General features: G+C 39.9%; 3 protein-coding genes across 5 annotated transcripts; 1 reads left to right on the top strand and 2 right to left on the bottom strand.

Annotated features, from left to right (window-relative positions):
- Positions 1-8,447: 8,447 nt before the first annotated feature.
- On the bottom strand, positions 8,448-11,729 carry rps24 (ribosomal protein S24; the record flags this gene model as incomplete). 2 transcript variants are annotated; one of them, XM_084561348.1, is made up of 5 exons in its annotated part: positions 11,682-11,729; positions 10,943-11,008; positions 10,638-10,847; positions 10,034-10,147; positions 8,448-8,533 (listed from the first exon to the last, which is right to left on the bottom strand). In XM_084561348.1, exons 1-5 carry the CDS (start codon positions 11,682-11,684, stop codon positions 8,531-8,533), a joined length of 396 nt encoding a protein of 131 aa, XP_084417474.1. In that variant the 5' UTR covers positions 11,685-11,729. The 2 variants fall into 2 exon arrangements, with proteins under 2 accessions (XP_084417474.1, XP_084417473.1); XM_084561347.1 differs by lacking the exon at positions 8,448-8,533 and having other exon boundaries at positions 10,025-10,147.
- A 1,646-nt stretch (positions 11,730-13,375) lies between these two features.
- Positions 13,376-17,273, bottom strand: eif4ebp2 (eukaryotic translation initiation factor 4E binding protein 2). Of its 2 annotated transcripts, none has more exons than XM_084562049.1 (3): positions 16,951-17,273; positions 15,543-15,722; positions 13,376-15,411 (listed from the first exon to the last, which is right to left on the bottom strand). In XM_084562049.1, the coding sequence occupies exons 1-3, from the start codon at positions 17,081-17,083 to the stop codon at positions 15,380-15,382; spliced, it is 345 nt and encodes a 114-aa protein (XP_084418175.1). In that variant the 5' UTR covers positions 17,084-17,273; the 3' UTR covers positions 13,376-15,379. The 2 variants fall into 2 exon arrangements, with proteins under 2 accessions (XP_084418175.1, XP_084418174.1); XM_084562048.1 differs by having other exon boundaries at positions 15,531-15,722.
- A 946-nt stretch (positions 17,274-18,219) lies between these two features.
- Positions 18,220-22,501, top strand: ppa1b (inorganic pyrophosphatase 1b). Its single transcript, XM_084562322.1, has 11 exons — positions 18,220-18,358; positions 19,550-19,614; positions 20,046-20,099; positions 20,355-20,474; positions 20,877-20,963; positions 21,092-21,218; positions 21,307-21,434; positions 21,645-21,730; positions 21,840-21,915; positions 22,006-22,045; positions 22,131-22,501. Exons 1-11 carry the CDS (start codon positions 18,298-18,300, stop codon positions 22,160-22,162), a joined length of 876 nt encoding a protein of 291 aa, XP_084418448.1. The 5' UTR covers positions 18,220-18,297; the 3' UTR covers positions 22,163-22,501.
- Positions 22,502-22,528: the final 27 nt, after the last annotated feature.

Raw genomic sequence — 22,528 nt, forward strand, 5'->3', positions numbered from 1 at the left:
ACGCTTAAAGTAATCGTTCCTCCTGTAATGAATCATAATGAGCCTTTTATTGATAAGACAGATGATGGTCTGTGGGGACAATTACCGCTTCCTCATATTAACACGATGTCACAAAGTGGAGCAAAGGCTTTCAGACCGACAAAGTAGGATTTGTTTTTCTCACGCAATTAACAGTCTCTGATTTACAGACGTGTTATATCTAAGGAAGAGATGCTCGAGGTTTTTCAGTCATTCATTGAGGAATAAGAGCAATGAATGGACATTTTCCTGCTAACTTTTACCAGACCTCTCGTTTCCTGATTTCCATATTTATCCATATAGCCAACACTTTTTCGTCGTTCATTTCATTTTCCTCTATCCCTGCTCTTTTTCATACCAGTGCAGTTGACTGCACAACAGGGAGCAGCTTATATCCTGGGTTCCTCTTAATTATTAATGGGTTTCTCAACACGTAGGCTAATCCATCTACAAAACTCGAAATACCGACACAGGGAGAAATCACTCTTTCTGAGGTGTAGCTTTAGTTATGGTTGTAAAAGCTGACCCAGTTTCACCTGGTTTGACAGTGAATTCAGGAACCTGTGAAACAATGGCGTTAGGGTGGAAACCTTTTCAGATGAACATTATAGATACGTTTTCTTTAGGTTCACTATTTCACCTAGCTTTATTAGGTGGTAAAAAACATATTCAGTGCGTATTTTTCAAGGGAAACTATTTTCATTTGGGTCTTGCACAGGTTTAATTTCGAGGATTAACAACAACTGCAGTGTTTTATTGAAAGTGTGATAAACTTTGGTCAATGAACTCAAGAAAATTCAACATGCTTTCTCTAACAATGCTAACATGCTAATATTTGGCTTATCCTATGCTGATTTTGTGTCTTAAAAACAAAAAGCTACCAATACTGTGCTATAGAAGTACTGCAAGTTAAAACTCATGCATTTGAAATGAAGTCTGAGTCTTCATAGTAAGGTAGCCTGAGGAACCCCAAAGATCTCTTTAGAAGTGTTGCTGCAGATCTGGTAACAAGGGAACTCGAACCATGAAGCAGTCTATACATGCAGCATACACACTAAATGCCCATAACATTTAGCTGATGCTTCACTTTATTCATATCAGTCTTGGTACAGGGAATGCTAAGATGCTGTGCTACGGTTTTTAGAGATTTACAGTTTTGTTAGGTAGAAATTAAATCTTAAATTTATTTAATTTACTCTGACCCAGTAACATAAATACTGATTCCCTTACCCCTGCAGTCAATTTAGTGTTACTTTAAGTATAACATAAAAATGATGCAGCAGGAATCTGCCACTGAGGCCCAAGGTATTTAGGTTATCAAGTGAATATATAAGAATTATACAATTACATCTTCCATAATGTAATTGTGTTAAAAATAAAGAGTGGAATAAAGTGGAAATGCTCAAGTAAAGCTTCTGTGCTTCTAAACTGGATCTAAGCACAGCACACAAACTACAGCAGAGGCATGGAAATGTCCTGATCTGAATGCACAGTATTTTAGTGAGAAATCCACTTATTGCACAATAACATTTTGGACCCGATACAAGCTAGCTGCTGAAAAGTCAAAGAACATAATGAGGGGAGGGAAACATAGATGTCTGTACAGGTAGTGGATGGTAGATGGCAGGACATTTCACTCGAAACTACAAATGCCACCAGCATGATGGTGCAAGAGAAAAACTCAGACATCTGTAAATTCACTAGGATTAATCATCAAACAGTGTTGTAGAAATTTAGCTCAGATAATTTAATATGGGGTAAAGTGGCAGACCAAAAGTAAGACTGATATTGTCATCCATAGAGCCGTGCCACTTGAAAACCTGAAAAGATAGCCGTTCTGTATATCATGCAGCATCTTAACAGAATAAAATAATAACTGTGAAAACTTCACCATAGATATGTGGGTATATATGTTAGCATGAACTGCTGAGTCTACTGTCATACAGGCTAAAATTCACTGCCCACAAGCACTCAACAACTGCCTACAGCGCTGACTTGTCTCTTTAGTGGTCAACTAGTGCTTGTACTGAGGCAGTGGAAGACATACGTGTCCTGATATGTGTCCTGATCAACGTACTGGGGTCTCCAGCACAGTCCCTGATAGAGGTAAGGTCAGAGCCTATTGATTTTTAACGATGCTCGATGACAGAGCAGGCTGCTCGTTGCAAAAAAACACCACTATGGAGCCGGTGTAAAGAAACACGGCCTCAGCTCAGTTACACTGTCCGCTACATTCATTTCATGTAGGTGTGCTATAATGGAAAAGCAATATAAGGGATCTCTACGTGATTGGCTTTCCACCTGGATGCTTTCATCCATTTTATCACTCAGATCAGCCATCACCTTGAAGAAGAAAGGCACCAGGAACAGGGAGGCTTCCATCGCTGCATGATGCACTACATAAGTGCGGCCTTTGTGCGCCATGCGGTATAGGTGGGAGGGAAAGTGGGGCACAAGGTCTTTAATGTGCAGGGTGGAATTATATATCCTTTTAATCATACTCCCCCACCCAGCAGCAGTTTAGGATGAGAGTGACAGAGAGCCAACACAAAGCTAATTCCGCCCCTGTCACATCCGATCGTCTCTTACCTCGCAAATGAGCTGCAGTAATGACACTCGCCTGATGGCCCATGTTCATGCACATTTGCAGGGATAATGTTTGATAGAAATCAATCCGCGGTAATATTGTGGATGGGAGCACCGAGGTGATTTTCCATAGATGGGTTTTGTCTGGTACGAGTGGTTCAGCCTGTGAGGATGTCTCTGTTGGCTCACGATTCGGCTTACAAGCCAAGCTATGGTTTTTCAACACGCTTAACCTGTGACCCTTAAATGACCCTTCAATACACATTAGACATATAATACATTTATTTTTTGTGCCTTGTGGTGTTTTGCTGTGCTTGTTATGCAAGTTATCGGGAGATTTAATTAACTGTGACTAAAACCCGACAAATTAGATAATGCTTTTTATAAAGTGAAACCATATTGACAGCCTCGCACTGCCAGTTAAATACTGCCTGAGTCGTAAATGTGAAACTATGATTATAATTTAGTTAAAAGCAGTTGAAATGTGCTTTAGGGTATTAAGCAAAGATAATACAGCAGATAACCTTTAAGATATTTAGTGAGCAGGCTGATATATAGTTAATTTGTTCATAAAATAGTACATAAATATACAATTATTCAGAGTTAACAAATACAGGCATGATACAAAGGAACACTAGCCATGTAACAGAACATGTAGAAAGCTTCTCGTTGTTTCTTCATATGATCTCGACCTATCAGGACATGAATTATACATTTTTGCAGCGACGGAACATATTATGGGATCTGAGAGGCAATATGAGCAAATCTTCCTTTTTATTCATGCCAGTCCTGTTTAATGAATCACTGGAAGATTGCTCTCACTGTTGCCATTAATCAGAGCTTCTCCGCTGCTGATTGAGGAGGGTAATATGAACAGGAATACCAATGAGTGCAGGAATGTGCACGGGCTGAAAAACGGCAGAATAACTCAGCCGTACAGACAGCCAAGTGCTGTGCGCAGCCCAAACACAACCCCGCTCCATCCTCACTCGGAATAAAGTCTATTACAATTTGACTGCGTTCTCATATGGGGACTATATCAAAGTGTTGCACGCCCACGGAGACTGAGACAATTTGATTTTTGACTGCTATTGGAAAACCATGTACCACAGCCACGCCGGTGCTTGGGAAGCGGCATGATGCAACGTCTGAAACACAAATTCGCTTCATTGATTGAAGAAAACTGGACCGGCCGTGTGCTCGAGGGAGCATTGTGTTCATAAATTGAATCTATAAATTTGTTCGTGTGCAGTTAACGTCCCTGGAATAAGGATAAGTTGGAAACAATTTGGGTTTTCTGGGTTGTAATTTCTCTTTGCTTTTCAAAGTTTTGCATAGATGTCATTCTCACACCCTTAGAAGTAACTATAGTTGACATTTGGGACCATGGAGTGTAAAGAAAAAGGAAAAAATGCCGAGTTAGATGAGAAGCTGGATCCACTCACGTATTAGCTTGCTACAGCCAGCGCTGAATAAATTTTTTTGGAATAGAGACTGGAAACCAAGAAATAACACGTAAACAACAAAACCACAACTCAATTTTTACATCCACCTGATTAGGATAAATTCAGGGCTACAGCTGAAATAGCTTTCAAAAGTGACAAACAAGTCTTGTATCACCTCTGAAAAGCATAGTTAGCATGTTATGCGTTGCTAGTTTCGTCTATTCATCTTCCACAGTGTTAAATTGGCACATTGCATTAGAGAAACAAGCAATGATGTGTTAAAATACCAAGTTTCAGATTTGCTTGCGGGTGGACTTCCTTACCTTTGGACACAGCTAGCTGCTCCTCATTTCTAATCTTGGTGCTAAGCAAAGTTACTTGGCTACAGCGTCCTGTTTAGCATACAGATGCAGAAGTGGTATCGATCTTTTCATCTAAGTCTTGGCAAGAGAGTAAATGGGAGGCAGATCAATGCCAATAATACTACAATTAACATTAACATTACAACAGGAGGGCATTGTGCAGCATTGTGTAGCTTTTTAAGAATATTTCAGTTTCATTAGCAAATTGATAGATTGTGGAGAATAGCTCATATTTTTGCACGAAACCCACGAGCCTGTATCGAGCATCCTTTCTCTAAACCCAAGGACACACACATGCACACATGATTCTTCAGTAACGGCACTCACACACACACACCTCCCAATCTGGAGAGTATGACTATCACACAGAGCATTCCATCATACTGTCACTCACATCTGCTGCCCTTTCTCATTACCGCACCCTCCTGATTCTCCCTCTCTCCTTTACCTCTCTTTCTGCCAAATCCCTTTTTTCTTTCCTCCTGTGCAACGGTCCACTGTTTCCTTTTCTTGCAGCTCTGCAGACGATCCTTCCATGCCAACAGAAATGAGCAGAATACCTGAGGAAGCCTGGTGGGTGTTGGGGAGGCAGGTGAGCTGACATGCTTTTATCCCGGTCTGATGTTCTCCGAGCCTCAGACAGCACGTTAACAGCCTGGGAAAAAAAAAAAAAAAGGGCCACAGAGTGGTTTCAATACACCTCACATGATTGAAACCGAGAAGTGATTTTTCACATGTGCACACTGGTTAGAGTGCCAGAATTAGACAGCAGGTATCATTTTTTTCACCTCTCGCTGAACTTGTGAAAATGGATTGATGGAAAATACTATTGTTGCATTTCAGCTACTATACGGCGTCTGCTCGGGCAGATGTAGTTTGCTGCAGTCTCTGCAGGTCCCCCCCCCCCCGCCTCCACCGTTTCCAGAGAGGGATAAATGACAAAACTATGTCAGGATGGTGATGCAAAGAGGATAATTAGGATTCACGAAACACAGTTTGTCCTCAAAAGCAAATCACTTCCCTGGTGCTCAGGGGCTACCAAGGCACAGATCATTTTATATATCAGCACCTAGCAACTGGCAGATGGAGTGAACTTAGTGCAGGCTGCCAAAGCTGATAGGACACTGCAGGACTGCAAAATGAGCTGTGATGATTCCCCTGCTGAGGCCAACAAGGGAGACATACCTCATTAAGATGCAGCGCATCCTCGAATGCCTGGCCACACTTTACAGCGGCAAGTTGCCCCTTTGCAAAAAAAATAATGTTCACGGTGCCGTTAAAGACATACAGTCTGGAGCTGATGGCTGAAAAACAATGGCAGCTTGGTTATTACAAAACTAAATTTAGTAGAACATCAAACATTGGAGAGATGTGAATTTAATTACAGCATAAAATCCAGTTTAGAACGGTAACATTGCACATCAGTGAACTGGCAACCACAGCACCATGGAATAGGACATTGATATCTGCACGGACTGCGCGGGTTACCAGGAATTCTGTCTCTTTTCTTCTTAGAATACCACAACTCCACTCTGCATGGAGAGAGACAGGCCATTAAAATGGCACCTGTTGCGAGGAAATAAACATGTGTTCCTCATAGCCATCCATCATAAACTGCAAAAAATACCTTTGTTTTGTACGGGCAGGCAAAGGAATATTGTCATTACAAAGCCCCTTCCTGTCCTGAAGGAAAGAAGAGGTAAATGTATGTCCTCTCTCTGGTTTTATGTGCTTTGTGCGAGGGTCCCTGGAGGCCTTTGGCGCGGTCCCTTGAACATACCGGCCTGCATCACAGTTGCTCCGCAGCTCAATGTCATATATCATCTCCTTAACGCTGTCCGCTCATTTATATCTCTTCTCCATCCTCCCCATCCTTTTGCTTAATCCTTGTCACATCGACAACCCATCTTTTTCGGCTTCTCCTCAGATTATTTTTTTCCAGCTATTATTTTTGTTTAATGTCATTTATTGCAATTATGTGGAATTTCTTTCCTCTTCCTTTTTTCAAAATGCTGGATTAGTGTTGAATGAAACTGAAACAAAGGACGGGGTCGGAAGATAAGAAACAGAAGAACGAAAAATGAGTGAGAGACACTGGGAGCAGGGGCTGCAGGAAGAAAGAGAGACAAAGACAGAGAGGCACAGACTCCTGGGACGGACCGACGGGGCTGTGGAAAGAGGAGCTTAATTTCCCAACACCATCTGTTACCAGTCCCTGGGTTGAAAGCTCCACTTATGTCAAACCTCACACAACCACACGCCAGTGGAGCACCGCAGAGCTGCGAGGGACCCCACAGCCTTTTTGTTGTCAGTCCCCCCGCAACATATTCTGCTCCACACACCTATGCAAAAGCCACCCACCCGTTTTCATCCTCTTTAACACACACATTAGGTGATAATCATGAATCTGAATGGTAGTTTCTGGGTCGAAGCGGCTTTGACATTTTGTGGAGTACAAAAATAAAGTACATTGGGAACTAACGTGTTCGAGGTCACTATGCTCTGTGGGAAAAGGACGCTTTTAATATTCACTCCATATACTCTAGTTTACTGTCCACTTAATCAATGGAGCCTTGATGTTCTAACTTCAATTTCTATTGTGGAGTCAAGATTATCTGGATGAAGTGTCAGTGTTTAATCTTGGTATATATATATATATATATATATATATATATATATATATATATATATAGAAATACCAGTTCCTACTGGGAAACGGAACCCTACAGCTTCAAATGTGTCAATAAGTGTCTCCAAGTGTCTGTATCCTCCTTTCCCCCCCTCTTGTCGGCACTGAGAACTGCGGTAGAGAAATGTATGGCCCACATTCCCACATTTAAGACTTGGCATAAGTCAGACTATCCACTAAAGACACAAAAGACCAAAAATAGCTTTAAATGAGTTGCAGCATCTTGGATAATTCTCCTGGGTAGAGTGCTACGTTCAAGAGATTGAAGGTCATCAGAAGTTGCAAGGCATCATTTTATATTCCTTGTTGCGTACCATTATTCATCACTAATGAAGTGTTTGAAGTGTTTTTAAAGCTGCCATTAACATTTTTGTTTTTCCTCTTTAGTTCTTATGATTAATACACTGTTCCTGGTCTAGAATCAGCAATTCCATAAGGTCAGACCTGGCTACAGCTTCTGCATCCCATACACAAGGAAATGCTACACATAGAGCGACACTGAGACAGGCGTGGAGTGAGGATTAAATTTAGGATATACTATTCACTGGCATTTTAATAACTTCATTTACACAGCCTCTCAGGGTATTTCCATGCAAATCATCTGTAAAGGTCACACAGCAAAGGAGAATATCTGATATCTGTGCCAAATGTGTTCGTTTATAAAAACATGTTCACTGACTGGTCTGTGTTTCAGTAACATTTAGTCCCTCTTTAATGAACAATTAGTTTTACCATCAAACAAGTAAACAGCTTCAGTTTACAGTATGGCTAGTTTCTTATATTATTCAGTGAAGGGAGTCCTCTAGTGGCCACTTGGGATACTACAGCTAGAAGTTTAAATCAAATTTGCAGTTTACTGCTCCAGGAGAGAAATTGATTTCTACAATAAAAGTGAAATAATTAAAAGTACAACACAAGTGTACAGGAAGCACATGATCTTCACAGTAAGTTAATGAATTTGACCAGTTACATCAGTAAACGGATGAAAAAAGGTGATCGCCTGCTACTCTTAAGGAGTCATAGCAAAACCAGTGGCTGTTGATGGATGACCATGTTCAGATTTGCACAATTTGAGTGAAACATTAAACATAAATTTTATTAATCTGCCCAAAATGATTTATACCACACTTTGTGTCATTTGCCATTAGAAGCACATCAGCTCTTCAAGCCATCTTGTGTGGTGAATCCTGGTTGCAACCAACAGAAATAAATACATTTTCCAGTGACCCCTGAACCCAAACTGGACTTGTTTTTTTTTTTAAGTCATGAATCTAAAAGCATTTCACCTGATCTTGATTTATTAGCATCAGAAAATGACGACTGCTCAAATGAGTACCAAAGGAGACATTTTTCCAATTTTTTCCAAAGTTTATTTGATGACAATATACAAGAACATCTTGAGCGCAGAGTCCCTCCCTGGCTGTCCGGGCTCACTGTAAGGAGAAAAGAGCAAAATTAGTACAAGAGCAATTTTATTTCTGCAAAACAGACAAAGTAAACATTCTGAAGTTATCAAGTGTTTAAAAATAAATAAATAAATAAATAAAAAAAATGTTGACAAAAACTTATTTTTTGTCAGGACAAACATTTTAAAACCCAACATTATAGTCTGATCAACACATGTTTAGAAAGATAACTTTCAGTATAAAACTCACACACTAGCAAGCTTTTAGTTCAGTTTCCACACACGCACACACCGAAAACTAAGATCCACATGCTACACTCTGTTTCTATTAACTAGACATCTGCATTGTCGAAGCACTTGTGTCTGTTGAAATATAAGTCAGAGTGGGCAAAACCTAATGGATATGCCCATTAGAGCAGAGACAGCGGTACAAAGGACTGGGGTAAAGGGAAAACCTATTAGCAAGGAGTTTGAGACAACATGGGAAGGGGTTGAAAACACTGAAGGAAAACTGCAGGGCGAAGAAGGGTGTGACATGCATGGCACAACTCAGGTCTATCAGCTTTTGATGTGCAACACAATGGCACACCATGCTTGTTCTGCTGCTATACCTGCAAACTGACACTTCATTTCTGCAAAAGAAATCCATGGGAAGCAAAATAAAGAACAAAGGGTGGAACAAAAATAATGTTAACATGTTGAAAATTGAAACATGGAATAGAACAGATCTCTGAATGGACTGGAGGCTGGCAAAACAATAGTTCACTGGCCTTCTGTGCAGTAGCTATTACAGACGCAATGTACTAAACACAGTCCAGAGAGATAATAAAATTCAGAGATCTGTTCTATGTGAATTAAAGGCCAATGACAGGTGCAATAGAGGGGTATAGGTGTATGGGGGAAAAAACTACACAAGGAGATTTCACTGATTAGTATTTTTTTAAAGAATATTCTGATTAAGATTTAATTTTCATAGAGGTAGTCTTCAAACTGTCACTGGGTTTGCAAAAGAAGGTCTACAACACTATTAGTATACAGTAGTACTCATTAGTACTAGATGAAGGGGTGACTAGGTAAGTAGTAACTGGTGGATCAAATCCTTTCATATTGGATGCATCATGTGCATCCAAACGGTAAAGCATTAAAGTTTTGGAATAAGCAGGGGTGTAAAGGAAGGAGTTAGCTACCACTTATAACTCCTGGATTATCTGCACACTGCAGTTAGTCTAGTTACAGGCAACATTTACCTTCTACAGTTTCCAAGGAAAATTTGATATGATTGGAAAGATGACAAAAGGAAAATTAAGACAGTACAAGAGTTGTGAAAAATCAAGATTAACAGGATAGCAAATTAATAGGTGTGCAATTTAAGTCGAGGAAGAAACAGCATATGATAAAGTCCATTTCCCTGTAGACAATGATCACAGGAATACTGAACTGAATTGTATGTAGAGAGGCAAGAGGAAATTAAACATGTGGCCCACTGACTGTTTGCTTAGAATAAAGTTATTTCAAACGGTCACTTTACCTTTTTGCCAGCAGCACCAACACTGGCCTTCTTGATGCCTCGTACTTTCTTCATTCTGTTCTTGCGTTCCTTGCGCTGTTTTCTTGAGGTCTTCTTTTTCTCATAGAGACCATGCTGTGGGACACAGTTCAAATAATTAATTTCACAATACTATACATGGAACACTATTCTGATACAGTGTTAAAACTTGACACTATAACACTAAGAACCGCTTTAAATGTGCTTGTCTAAGGGAATCCAAAATAAAAACCCTCTTCATAATAGGTAAATCACAGAGCTTCCAACATTACCCACCAACTATTTCCAATATAAATTCTAGACAGGTCAACTTCCATTCTGTGATGCAAGTATAGTCTCACATCTTGCATCTTTACGGTCATCCAACCCTTTCTTTATAAGGTGTCATGCAATGATCTTAACGCAAGGTAGACCATTTCTGGGATTTCGGCCTGCGTTACGAGTCTACAATACAACCAAAGGGCTTCCATTTAAACAATTCTCCGTAACACTGGATCTGAGGTCCAAAACACCACATTTCATCTGCTTGCTCAGAATATATAGAAATTGGGCATCAATGCAGACAGTGCAACAGTTCAAAACTCACTCTGGCAAGTCTGTGCTTGGGCTCATTCTTCTTGGCATAGTCTAGGGAGTCGTACACCATGGCAAAGCCTGTTGTCTTGCCGCCACCAAACTGAGTCCTGAAGCCAAAGACGAAGACGACATCAGGAGTGGTCTTGTACATCTTGGCAAGCTTCTCCCTAATTTCAGTCTTGGGGACTGTGGCTTTGCCGGGATGGAGGACATCGACGACCTACAGGGAAATTGAAGAGTGAATAAATGTACTGTCCAAGAAAGACGCCTAAGATGCGATCAAAAATGAATGTGGCGAAACATGTGAGAGCTTACCATTTGCTTCCTCTGAAGCAGGCGGTTCGTCATGAACTTGCGTGTCCTGACTGTTACTGTGTCATTCTGCAGGTAAGAAAGGATCAAGGATAAAGCATTACAAGACAGAACAAATATACAGCATTTGAAAGCACTTTCCTCACCTAATCATGTACTGTCAGAAACAACATGTTAGCATCTCGGCTATCCCACTGCTAAAGTAGCTTAAGGACATGGAAATTTAAAGGATTTCACAGGTCCATTAATTCAACATCTACACACTTAAACAATACAGTTAAGAAGTACTATACCATTTTAACATCCCCAATTCTACTAAAATGAGGGCCTCGCTACAGCAAACGTTGTAGTGTATGCTAACGTTAGCCACTGTTGCAGTTAGCCATAGGACTTTATTTCCTTACTATGATACGTGTAATACAACATTCTGACTTGGAGCAGCTGTGTACAGTAAATTTAATAGATTATGTAATGAACAGAATGCAATACAACCGGGTGGAAACGACATAAGCCTATAATAAATCAGGTAAATAGTGAGTATGGCGTCCGGACCCTCATCAGTCAGGCTAGCATAAGGATGGTATCGCTTAATCTACTTTCATCGTTTTGTAATACATAAATATTGATATGTTATTGTAGGGCAAGCTTGTTTAATCATTTAGTCTAAGTGAAATATGTGTTAAAGGACGGATGGCCTCGATGATCAATGGATTTTACTTGTAATTTTCACCACAAGACTCACCATCTTGACGCCGGCCTCGCTCAGGGACGTAGAAAAGGAGGAAGGACCAGCAGGCGTCCGGATTAATGCCTGCAGAAAATTCAATGAGGAACTACTTGTATTGCCTGATGAAAAAACATTAAAAATAAACAAATAACACACGGCAAAATGGATTTGTTTTCTGTTACATTTAACATAATATATAGCAAGTGCATGGTATGGTATTGCATTGTAAAGACCTTTGAGCTATAATACTGACATGTTTAGGCAGGGACTGGTGCTTTTTGTGAACCACGAAAACATGGCTATTTTCTGAGTACAATAGCAGAAAAATAAAACTCCGTAGGACTAAATTGTTCTGTGAAATAAAATCTCTGAACTCAAAGTACACACAAACTTCAGCAAATTTTAAATTACAATCAGGAAAACGTGTCCTGCGGTTCCTACTTAGTCCACTAGACGTCAATGATACCGCGCCTGAGTAGCAGCTCGAGGCATTTACTTAAGAGTATGGGACGGCAAGATGCACAGTATAACAATAAGGCACAGAAATCACACATTGAAGTTATGGAGGATCAACCTCTTGGGTGGGTCCAGGGCCATAATCTGCTCTTTGACCGCTTCTGATCTCTAGTCCCACGTTTCACACCACTAACTGCTCATTGCTTGTACCAGGAAGCAGTCAGTAGGCTATATCCCTCAGATCAAAACAGCATTTGATGTTAGTTTGTGTTAAAAAGTAAGAATATGACCTATGAACACAGTCTATAATGCACAGCAGTACCATCTACTGCCTCTTGTTTGTCCTGTCACTGATTTGGGACAGAAACATTAATGGCACTGATGGATAACAATCTCTAAGTGCCTAATTGTTTTAATTTTAATTATTTTAATCATTTAAATTTAATATTAAAGCACTTAAGAATACATTTTGTGGAGGAGCAGCTTTGGGACCAAAGGGTTACAGGTTGCCCCTAAGGTGAGCACCTTGTGCACATAACCCCAAAACTGCTCCTTGTACACTGCACAAGTGGCAGCCCCCTGCTCCAAATGTGCACACTACTGTCTACACAACCGATGATAGCAGTAAAAGCCACCATCTATTCCTTTACGAATGTCCAATTACCTAGATAACCAAAACCAGCTGAAATGTAGAGAACCTGGGAAGAATTGAGGCCCTGCAGTAAGTTAGACATGCACAGACTTAAATGCACATATGAAGCAGAAGTAGTTTATCAAAGCATCCACTCTAATTGCTTTTCCTAATTAAACTGGAGAAAATCATTATTGTATTTGTAGAAAGCTTCCAGTTCCAAAATAGACACAATAAGTAGAGAGAGAACATTTACTAATTCACATGCAGTAGTCTTTAATAGAGATATTAACAGTTGGTTGCCAAAGGAGACACTGTCCCGTGAATGAGAAAATGAGTGGGAGAAATATCACTGGTTTAATGTAGTGCATTATAATTGCTGGCAGATTTTTATTTTTAGTTAATGAGTACTTGTTGAGTACTGTGTTGTGACACTTCAGATGTGGAAAGAGGCCTCCACTCTCACACACTCTCAATATCACTGACAAACACAGGGCAGAGATTTCTGCTCCTTACTGAAACAGAGAAGCCCTGATTATTGACTCTATCCCCTTTTTGCCACTGTCAAAATATCAAATAGCAACTACACGAAACACAGACAATGAAAAACCCACAATCTCAATGTCTTTGTTACGGAATTTTATTGATCTTGCAGCAACAGTGTCCACTGGCATTGGAGTTTCATTTAAAATAAAGTTGTTTAAAATCAGAACAGAAATTTACAGTAAGTTTGTTTCAAATCTCTTCCAACACATAATGTTAAGCCCTCATTGTCAAACCAAACAGATCCGAAATAAATCTGCCATCTGAATTATGTAATATGAAGACATTTAAATCGCCGAAAAATGTGCAATGCAAACTGGGTTCAAGCAACCCCTGGATGTATCTGTCATCAAACATGGTCAGAGTTAATTACAAAGCCAAAACTGAAAATAAAACTTTTTTTTTTTTTTATAGACATAATTCAGAGGTTCCAGTCATTAAGATAAACCAACTTGAATGGAAAACAGGAACTTCATGGTGATTCATCTCCCAATTATAGGGCTGCTGCGTGGACAGAGTACAATTAGCAGACAAGACTATGACTGTGGCTTTAAAGAACTAATTATTGGGCCAGAATGTTGTACTCTTACCACGCTGCTGTGTGAGCTTCAGTATCCCACAAAGACATGTGCACTGTCAACTTCACAGCCGCTTGAGGAGGGAAATTACGTCGAAAATAAAAGATAAAAAGTATTTGCGTTGCTCAATTGCCAAGTACAATGTTACCTGTTCAGTGTTACAGTGAAAAAATAAACATCTGTCGGAAAGTACAAATTGATGACGAGGAACCTAGTTTTAGTTACTGCATTTCATGTAAAGTAAGGCATGGGCGGGCATGACGCATGAAAAGAATAAGGTAATGTAAAATGGATAAGGACACTGGGGACTGATTTGTAGATTCAGGGATAGCACCTATCAAGCCGTGATGCAAAGAATGTTTTCTGGTTCAGTTTAACAAATCCAAAGGCTTGACAGTGCATATACCCAACCAAAAACCCTCAATACTAAGAAACGGCATCAAAAAATAAAATGCATATAAAACATCTGGACTATTTCAAGTTTTTCATAGTCTTCTTGTATCTCACCCAAGAAAGAACATTTGGATATTAACCATTTCCTTGCTGCTCTAAATGTCCAGATATTCAAAGTCACTAGGAAGATGGCGCCAAGTATAATTATCTGCCAACACAATAAACAGTTTTGATCAGTGTAGTAACTGTGCTTGGCAGATGAGAAATGTATAATTAAAATTCATAGTGAGGCCACGTTAGTGATGAAGCGAGTGGCTCGGTGCTGTGGCCGAATCTAACTCTAGATGAAAGGCTTTTCAATTGCTGGATTCATATTTAGCTTTACACATCAGTGGGAAAATACAATCATTTGATGACTATAAAACTGTTCCACCGCAGCCTAAACTTCATTTTAAAAAATGTTTTACCCTGAAAGTTGGAAACCCATATGGGCATGTGTTGCTAATGGAGACTAAATATCATGGAATGACATGAAATCTTCCCCTAATTGGAAAATAGGAACAACTTTGCATCCCCACATAGCATCACTGAAAATTAAAAGGTCCAACTGATAACGGATTGTGGAGCTTTTCAAGTAAACCAAAAAAAAATTAAATAACATGCTTACTAGGGTCTTTAAAACTGTGATAGATACCAAAGCTTTTGACTGATTCTAAGGCCGGTACTAAAAATCACCACCTCCTCCCCCCATTAACTTTGATTATTATCGACGTGCTCCGTTGAGGATCTTGACTCATTGAAAGCTGTTAAGATGAGCACAGCGATCGACTAATTGGACAGTTTGTAAATAATATTCAGGCCCGCTCCCTTGTTGTGTAGCTGTTGATTTGTACTGGCAACCATGGAAATAAATTCAAATAAGAGTTGGCCACACTGTACCTGTATGTATGATATACTGAATCCCAATGGTTTACACACATTACACCCAGCAGTGAGACAAAGAGCTAAAGAAGATGGCTGCCATGAGGGCTCACAACATTGGTTTCTACAAGCCAAGCCACTGGCACGCATGATGCCAGGTCATTTCCTTTTGCTGGTGTGGTTCCAGTCGGTTAGATGTCCATTTCGAACTGGGCGTCATCACCTGGGAATCAAAACAGAAAGAAAAACAAGATACTGAGACATGTGGAACGATGACACAAAGAGAAACTGTGGGTAACTGTACCTATGGCCTATTAGATGAAAAGGTTATTCATTCCGTACCATATCTCTTACCGGTTGTAGGCTTGCCATCATGGTTGTTGATGTGGTTGTTGGCTTCATTCTTCTTGTTCTCACTCAGGACATGTTGGCTGGTCACTCCAGGGATGACAGGCAAGTGAGCTGGGGGAGTCTGGGCGATGGGAGAATTACGCCTGTCCAGCAGAAACTTCCGGTCATAGATGATCCGGGTTCCTGCAACATCAACGCATCAACTTTTCCGTCATTCAAGTCCATGAAACTTCTAATCCAAACCTAGCCACGTTTTTCCTTTTCATTTCCTTTTCCATATTTATATATATATATATATATATATATATATATATATATATTTTTTTTTTTTTTATTGCTCTATGGAACCCCCATGAGCTCTGTCAGCCCTTGAGTATCTAGCTTTGAGTCAGTGGTTCGTGAATATCATTCTTTTATTTATTCCCACATGTGAAAGCAAAATGTTTATATAGGCTACAGTTCGTACACCAGTCTATACCCACAGAAGACACAAAACACATACTAAGTTTCCTTAATGTCTTCCCTGAGGTATTTTTCTTTACTTTCAAAAAACTATATATCGTGCACTTATTTCTGCTGTTCTGCAGTAAATGTAAATCCTTGTTCGTTTATCGTTCATAGTCAGATCCATCTATGTTTTTTTTCTCCACAGCTGACATGAATTGCCATGACAGGAAACCACCAGTGGAGCAAATAAAGTTAACAACTCAGCTCCAGAGATTATTGCAGCAATTACCTTTATCATCTGGTTAGTCCTACCTGCTTCTGTACTGCGTTGCTATAAACCACAACTCTAAATAACATGAATCTGATTCGCCTCAAACTAAATGTGCATGTGAAGCAGAGCTGAAATGATTAGTGGGCTGACGGAAAAGCTGCAACTTTATCTGTGGAGCTGGACTTTTGGACGTAAAAAAAAAAAATCCACAACTATCATATATTTTATCGGCAATATAAGGAAACTAACTGGCTTGGCAGAGATTCCTATGCAGAGTTAAAGCATATCAAAGTCCTGCAGCTATATTTATTGTACTTCCTTATGAGGAATGGCCCTATTTCGACTGTAATCAGTCATATTATATATAGCTGGAGCATAATATTCGCTATTTTTTTTTTTAAATCAAATTCCTATTCGCCATGAATGACAAATCAAACCTTTCCACCTTGTTTAAATCTAACAGCTGATGCATTTATTAGAATCTCTGCGCTGCAAACCAACCAATCAGGCCGCAGATAGAAGGCAAAGGGGGCGGGGCTAAGCATTGTTTTTGTTTTGATCGGGATGACAAGGCAGCCTAGGCCACACTGACAGGAACAGAAAAAGGTTAGCTGCGTGCTCTTGCACCACGTATAGCTGACTATCCTTCCTTTCTTTCTTTCAAAAAAAATGTCATACGGCAGAGGCCCTCACCGCCGGGAGTGGTAGAGAATAAAGTGCCTCCAGGGGTGGTACAGTAGTCATGAGGTAGCTGCGTTGTGTCGTTGATCAACACCGTCCTGGTCGGGATGGCCCTGCTCTCGCTAAGCTGACGACTGGTCGACATTTTTAGCGCCGATTCGGGGACAAATCCAGCAGTTGCAGAAAACGGTGGTGTTTATTTCCCGACGGACGGTGGAATCCCGGGCCGTTCCCCACTCTCTTATATCTTCCCGAAGGCTTTCTTGTCTCTCCTTTCGTCCTCCCAGCCGTCAGCACCGTCCCCTCCCTCAGCAAGGCAGGAAGCACGACAAGCTGCGGGCGGATATGAAGTCAGGGGCGCGGAGCGTCACTGACGGGCCAGCCTCCTTTATACCCACTGACAAACTTTATATACCATTTATTTTATTTTAATTGTACAAAATAAACGTGTCCATAGCCGGTGTTACAGATTCTGGTTATGCCATCTAAAAATTTAGATAACATAAAATACATTTATTTTTGAAGTCATGTATAGTTTTGATGTTATTGTAGCTTGCATGAAGCCAACTAATTGGATGATGCATTCAAGTGCAGATTATAGGACGAGTTGTCCAAGCTTCCATCAGGTCAAGAGACACCTCAGAATCATATGATCAATAGTTTTCATACCCTAAGGATACAGGCATAATAGTAGCAGTATAGGCAGTGCATCTGTATTCACTATAGAATTTCTTTTGAATCCACAAGGTTCCTATAAATAATGATTTAAGCTAAGTTCTAAGCTCTTTGTGAGTTTGAGGACGAATAGTCTTGGTGTCTTTTTTGCAAATGCCACATGTACATGCCAGTTGTTCAAGAAATGTGTGAGTCCACTTTCTTAGTTGACTCAGTAGAAGAAACTGCATTTGAATTCTGCCTTGAATAATATGATCAGTACATTTCCAAAACCAAACCAACCACACAAAAACACAAGTGATGAGATTGTGCTCAGTTTATTGCAAGATGTCCAAGCAGAAATGCTAACTGCTCATTTTACTCATGAAGAAATGTCAAAATATATTCAGAGAACTGTAATACAGAGGATTATGCGAAAATATAGATTGATTTAATATTTTGATGACAATAATATAAGATACTCATACTCAATCCATAAGACTTTCAAAGCGAAACTATTTTATTGCGATTACATCATACTTTACAGATATTTTCGCTAGGCATTGAATGCATCATTGGAGTGCGCATGCGCGGTACCCTCTGCGACCAAAAGAAATATCTAACGAGGGCTCAGACGATTCCTTCCGCCGCCATCCACCATCCACCATCCCAGGTCCAGACAGCAACACAAACCCGCACTTGAACATGAGCTACACAGTAGAAGAGAGGGGAAACCCGAACTCCCTGAGCTACCGCCTGTTCTTCAGTAAGTAGAAAAAAATAGTAGAAATACCTAATAAACTTCTGTCTGAGTTTGACGACTCTCCACAAACACCGCGGACCGGTGGAAATCTCCACGTGTCGCTTATTAATTGATTCTTTCCCGGTTTGTTTCATCACGCCAGTAACAGCAGTGATTCATGTTCTTGCACTGGAAACTCTCGCAGATTGCGATATTTATTGTTTTGGCTGTTCCTCAGGGCTCCTTATGATTCATTTTAATTGCGCCAACCAGTTCTGCAGGTTTCACCGGCTAATGCAAGTAACATGATGGGTCTTTGACATAAAACATACCTCGACCTTGTAACAGTATTGTTGCCTAGTTCTGATAGAAGGAAGTTTGATATGACGGTAATTCACGCAAGGTGCTTAAATACGTCAGTCAGGATTGGATCATAAAAAGTGAGAGGACAACGCCCTCTCTGATTCTTATAGGTGAATGAATCCATTGTTGTTGACTGCTGGACAATCAGTCCTTGTAATTTCACAGATGGATTATTTAGTGTTTAACTGTATGGTCATTTTGGTGGATGTAGTTTGCGGTGCTGTTAAACTGTACTGAAATACTGTTACTGTTATTTAACCCAGTCCATTGACTTAAATGTGGTAGCCAAAACTTATAAAAACATGTGTTGATACAGTATAATTCAATAGTACTACAAACCCACAGCCTCCAAAATGAAAACACAGTTGAATCAACAGCTTTTGATCATTTTGAACTAATGTTGAATACTATTTCCTTCATGAAAATAAGATTTGGTGCAGGACTATTTTATTAGGATAACTGGTGTACCTAATGTAACTGCTAAGTGAGTTTAGACTCAAGTAAAGTTTGTCAGAATCATTTAAACCTTATTCTTTATCATCAATGTTCAACAGTAATGCAGACCTCAGTTTAACATATGGACAAAATAAGCCTCAGCTGACATTGGTTAAGTATGGACATTGGCTTTTGTATGCATTGGGCTTTAAATATAAACTGGCACTATCCTTGCCGGCGTGTGCACTGTCATATTTTTGTTTCATTAAACATAAATTGTTTCAGGAGTAAACTGTGGCATGTCGTAGCAAGAAGTAGACCTATTTAATGTCACGATTAAGTTGTTGACATAAGTCTAATAACTGTCAATCTGTGTATTGTGGCCGTATTCTCACTGCATTTTATTGTGTTTTGCAGAAAATGCAGAAGGAAAGTACATCTCACCATTTCATGACATCCCAATTTATGCAGATGAGAGTCAGGTAAGAAAGCAAACAGTACCTCACCTTTACTCTACTGAGTAATGCAAATATGTGTGTATTCTTCAAATATGCCTTCTGGTTAAATCGCTCTTGCACTTCTGTCGTGCATATGCAGAATTTGTAGCTACAGTATCTGCTTCAGGTAGTACTCTCCACAATAGTGCGGTCATAGTCTGCTAGCAAGGAAATGGCCTTTACTCTTTATTTTCCGCCTGCTATGTCAATATGACCTGTGATAGCAGCGGATTTTCTTTTATCTTATCTTTCTGTAACAGTTCATCTTATTTAAGTTATGACCACAGCAATAAGAGCCAGAACATTATTTCTGCAATGGTGATGTGGCTTAAAATCACTTCATATATGCTATTATGTTAAGGATTTTAATGTAATTTATATATATATATATATATATATATTTATCTCCCTTATAGAACATCTTCCACGTGGTTGTTGAAGTACCAAGATGGACAAATGCAAAGATGGAGGTATGACTCTCTTTTATGATCTTCAACCATCAGGTCAGGTTTTATTGCTTGACCTAAATGTATTCATTCAAATTTTCATCAGTTTTTTCGTTCTGTAAAACCACATTATATTGATAGATTTAGTGATTTCTACAATTAAATAGGATTTAAAATAACTGCAATGTGTATTTAAATCATACGTTTCCTTTAACCTATATAATATGTACGTTTATTCACATTAGCTGTGTCTATAAGCAGTATACATGCATTTTACAGATCGCTACAAAAGACCTCCTGAACCCAATAAAGCAGGATGTGAAGAAGGGGAAGTTGCGCTATGTTGCCAATGTTTTCCCGCATAAGGGCTACATATGGAACTACGGGGCCATTCCTCAGGTCAGTATTTTGTTTGTGATGCTAATGTGTTCTCCTGAAGTCGGTGAAACGGCATAACAAAGTACTATATGTTTCTACTTGCGGCATGTTCTGATTGGTCATCTCCAATGGCCAGAGCAGGCACCACCCATGAATGTTTGAGCCAAAAACAAGTCTGAGAAACTGTTTCGCAAAATTGGCATACACTCCCCGGTGCAGGATGAGTCAGCATTTTTCCAGAAAAAGACAACCTCTAAAATACGTTTAAGAACACTATCAAAACTCCCTTTTAGTCAATGTTGGGCCAGATATATTGTGTGAGACATATTGTATAACAACATCAAATTTGTTTTCATGGGGACTTTAACAATGACCAGCAACCACTGTTTAGTTGTTTTCTTTAATACTGCTGTCATGTTTTAGACATGGGAAGATCCAGCACATAAAGATGCCGACACTGACTGCTGCGGTGACAATGACCCCATTGATGTCTGCGAAATCGGCAGTAAGGTACAGCGCTGGCTGGTGATTTTACAGCCTTACGTGTTATTCATACAAAATGTAGAATGGTGTTGATGTGGAGGTGAGCCCTACTTTGTTTCTGAAAAATGCACCACATTCTGCAATGTCCACTCTAGGTGTGCTCCCGTGGGGAGATAATCAAAGTGAAGGTACTCGGTGTCCTGGCCATGATCGATGAGGGTGAGACTGATTGGAAAGTGATTGCAATAAATGTGGAGGACCCTGAAGCCAAGGACTTGAACAGTAAGCCCTTTTCTTTCTGTGTGGGTTTTGCCGCAGTGCTGCATCAGTCACAGCATGCACTTATTTCGTCGTCCCCGTCTATTTTCAGACATCGGCGATGTCCAGCGCCTGAAACCTGGCTATCTAGAGGCTACGGTCGACTGGTTCAAGAGATACAAAGTGCCAGATGGCAAGCCGGAGAACCGCTTTGCTTTCAATGAGGAGTTCAAAGACAAGGTGTTTACTTAATCCACATTTGTCATTACTTTGTCCGGGACAAACAGATTTAGATTAATCTTTAACACTTGCCATGTTGCCATGCGAGGATTTAGTGAGTTTTGTCTAGCTCAGCCTTGCAAGTTCAGCTGATAACACAACCTAGTATTAATATATAATTAACTGCCATAGCCCTACTTCTAAACTAAGTTATTGATGTTTTATTTTCAGGACTTTGCCATTGAAGTTATCAAGACCACTCACAACTTCTGGAAAGCCCTCATTGCCCAAAAAGCTAAAGCTGGTGAACTGAACTGGTAAACGCTGCATTACTTTTACAGCAAATGTACACTCACACTCATTATTGTCTTAATTATAATATAAAGACATCATATATAAATATAAATGTCCTACATTCTCAAACAGCAAAAACACATGCGTGTCAGCCACTGAGAGTCCTTACTGCTGCTCAGCAGATGAGGCTAAAGCTGCTGTTGGTGAGGTAGGTTAGATTTTCTTCATCCTATTTTGCAACATGTGAAATCAGACATTTCAACACAAGACCTCTTCAACTGTTTCCCTCTATTTTTAGACATGTCCCTGTGGAAAAGAAGAGCCCATTCCATCATCAGGTAGTGCTTCATTAAATATCCCTTTCAATAATGTTCAGTTTCTGCTGAATCTGACTGAACATGAACGTAATGTTTTCATTTGCAGTTGATAAGTGGTTCTACTATGAGAGGAAGTAATCCTGGAGCTGTCTGGATTGGAGCAGAAGGAAAGGCTCATCTCTCACAGGAATACTTGAAGATGAACTCGCATTAGGAACCAATGGGGCGACTGGATGTTGTGTCTGGGTCTGTGTCTTCCTGGTATAGGGGTTAGATACTGTAGTGAAAGAGAAGTAAAAAATGTACTCATGTCATGACCAATGAATTTTCCACTTATTTAACAAAGATCTCCTTGGAGATGTGCTGTCATACACCAAGTACAGGTGCTGTGCAGAGCAGATACTGGTGTCCTGTATGAGAATGAACTGCTTTAATAAAGCTTCTCTGTTAAATTATAATCAAAGTGTGAGTTTCTTGATTTGGATTATGTGTCCTCCTAGGACA

The sequence above is a fragment of the Chelon labrosus genome (genome assembly GCF_963514085.1).
Source record: "Chelon labrosus genome assembly, chromosome: 15".
NCBI classification, from domain to species: Eukaryota; Metazoa; Chordata; class Actinopteri; order Mugiliformes; family Mugilidae; genus Chelon; species Chelon labrosus.

Bases quoted from the DNA above. Each gene is read 5' to 3' on its own strand.
- eif4ebp2 (XM_084562048.1), bottom strand. From the start codon at position 17,083: ATGTCGACCAGTCGTCAGCTTAGCGAGAGCAGGGCCATCCCGACCAGG. The intron at 15,723-16,950 runs GTGAGGGCCTCT...TTGATGTTGCAG, and splicing joins ATTCTCTACCACTCCCGGCG to GAACCCGGATCATCTATGAC. The intron at 15,412-15,530 runs GTACGGAATGAA...TTTGATTCCCAG, and splicing joins TACAACCGGTAAGAGATATG to GTGATGACGCCCAGTTCGAA.
- ppa1b (XM_084562322.1), top strand. From the start codon at position 18,298: ATGAGCTACACAGTAGAAGAGAGGGGAAACCCGAACTCCCTGAGCTAC. The intron at 18,359-19,549 runs GTAAGTAGAAAA...TGTGTTTTGCAG, and splicing joins GAGCTACCGCCTGTTCTTCA to AAAATGCAGAAGGAAAGTAC. The intron at 21,731-21,839 runs GTAAACGCTGCA...ATTCTCAAACAG, and splicing joins AAAGCTGGTGAACTGAACTG to CAAAAACACATGCGTGTCAG.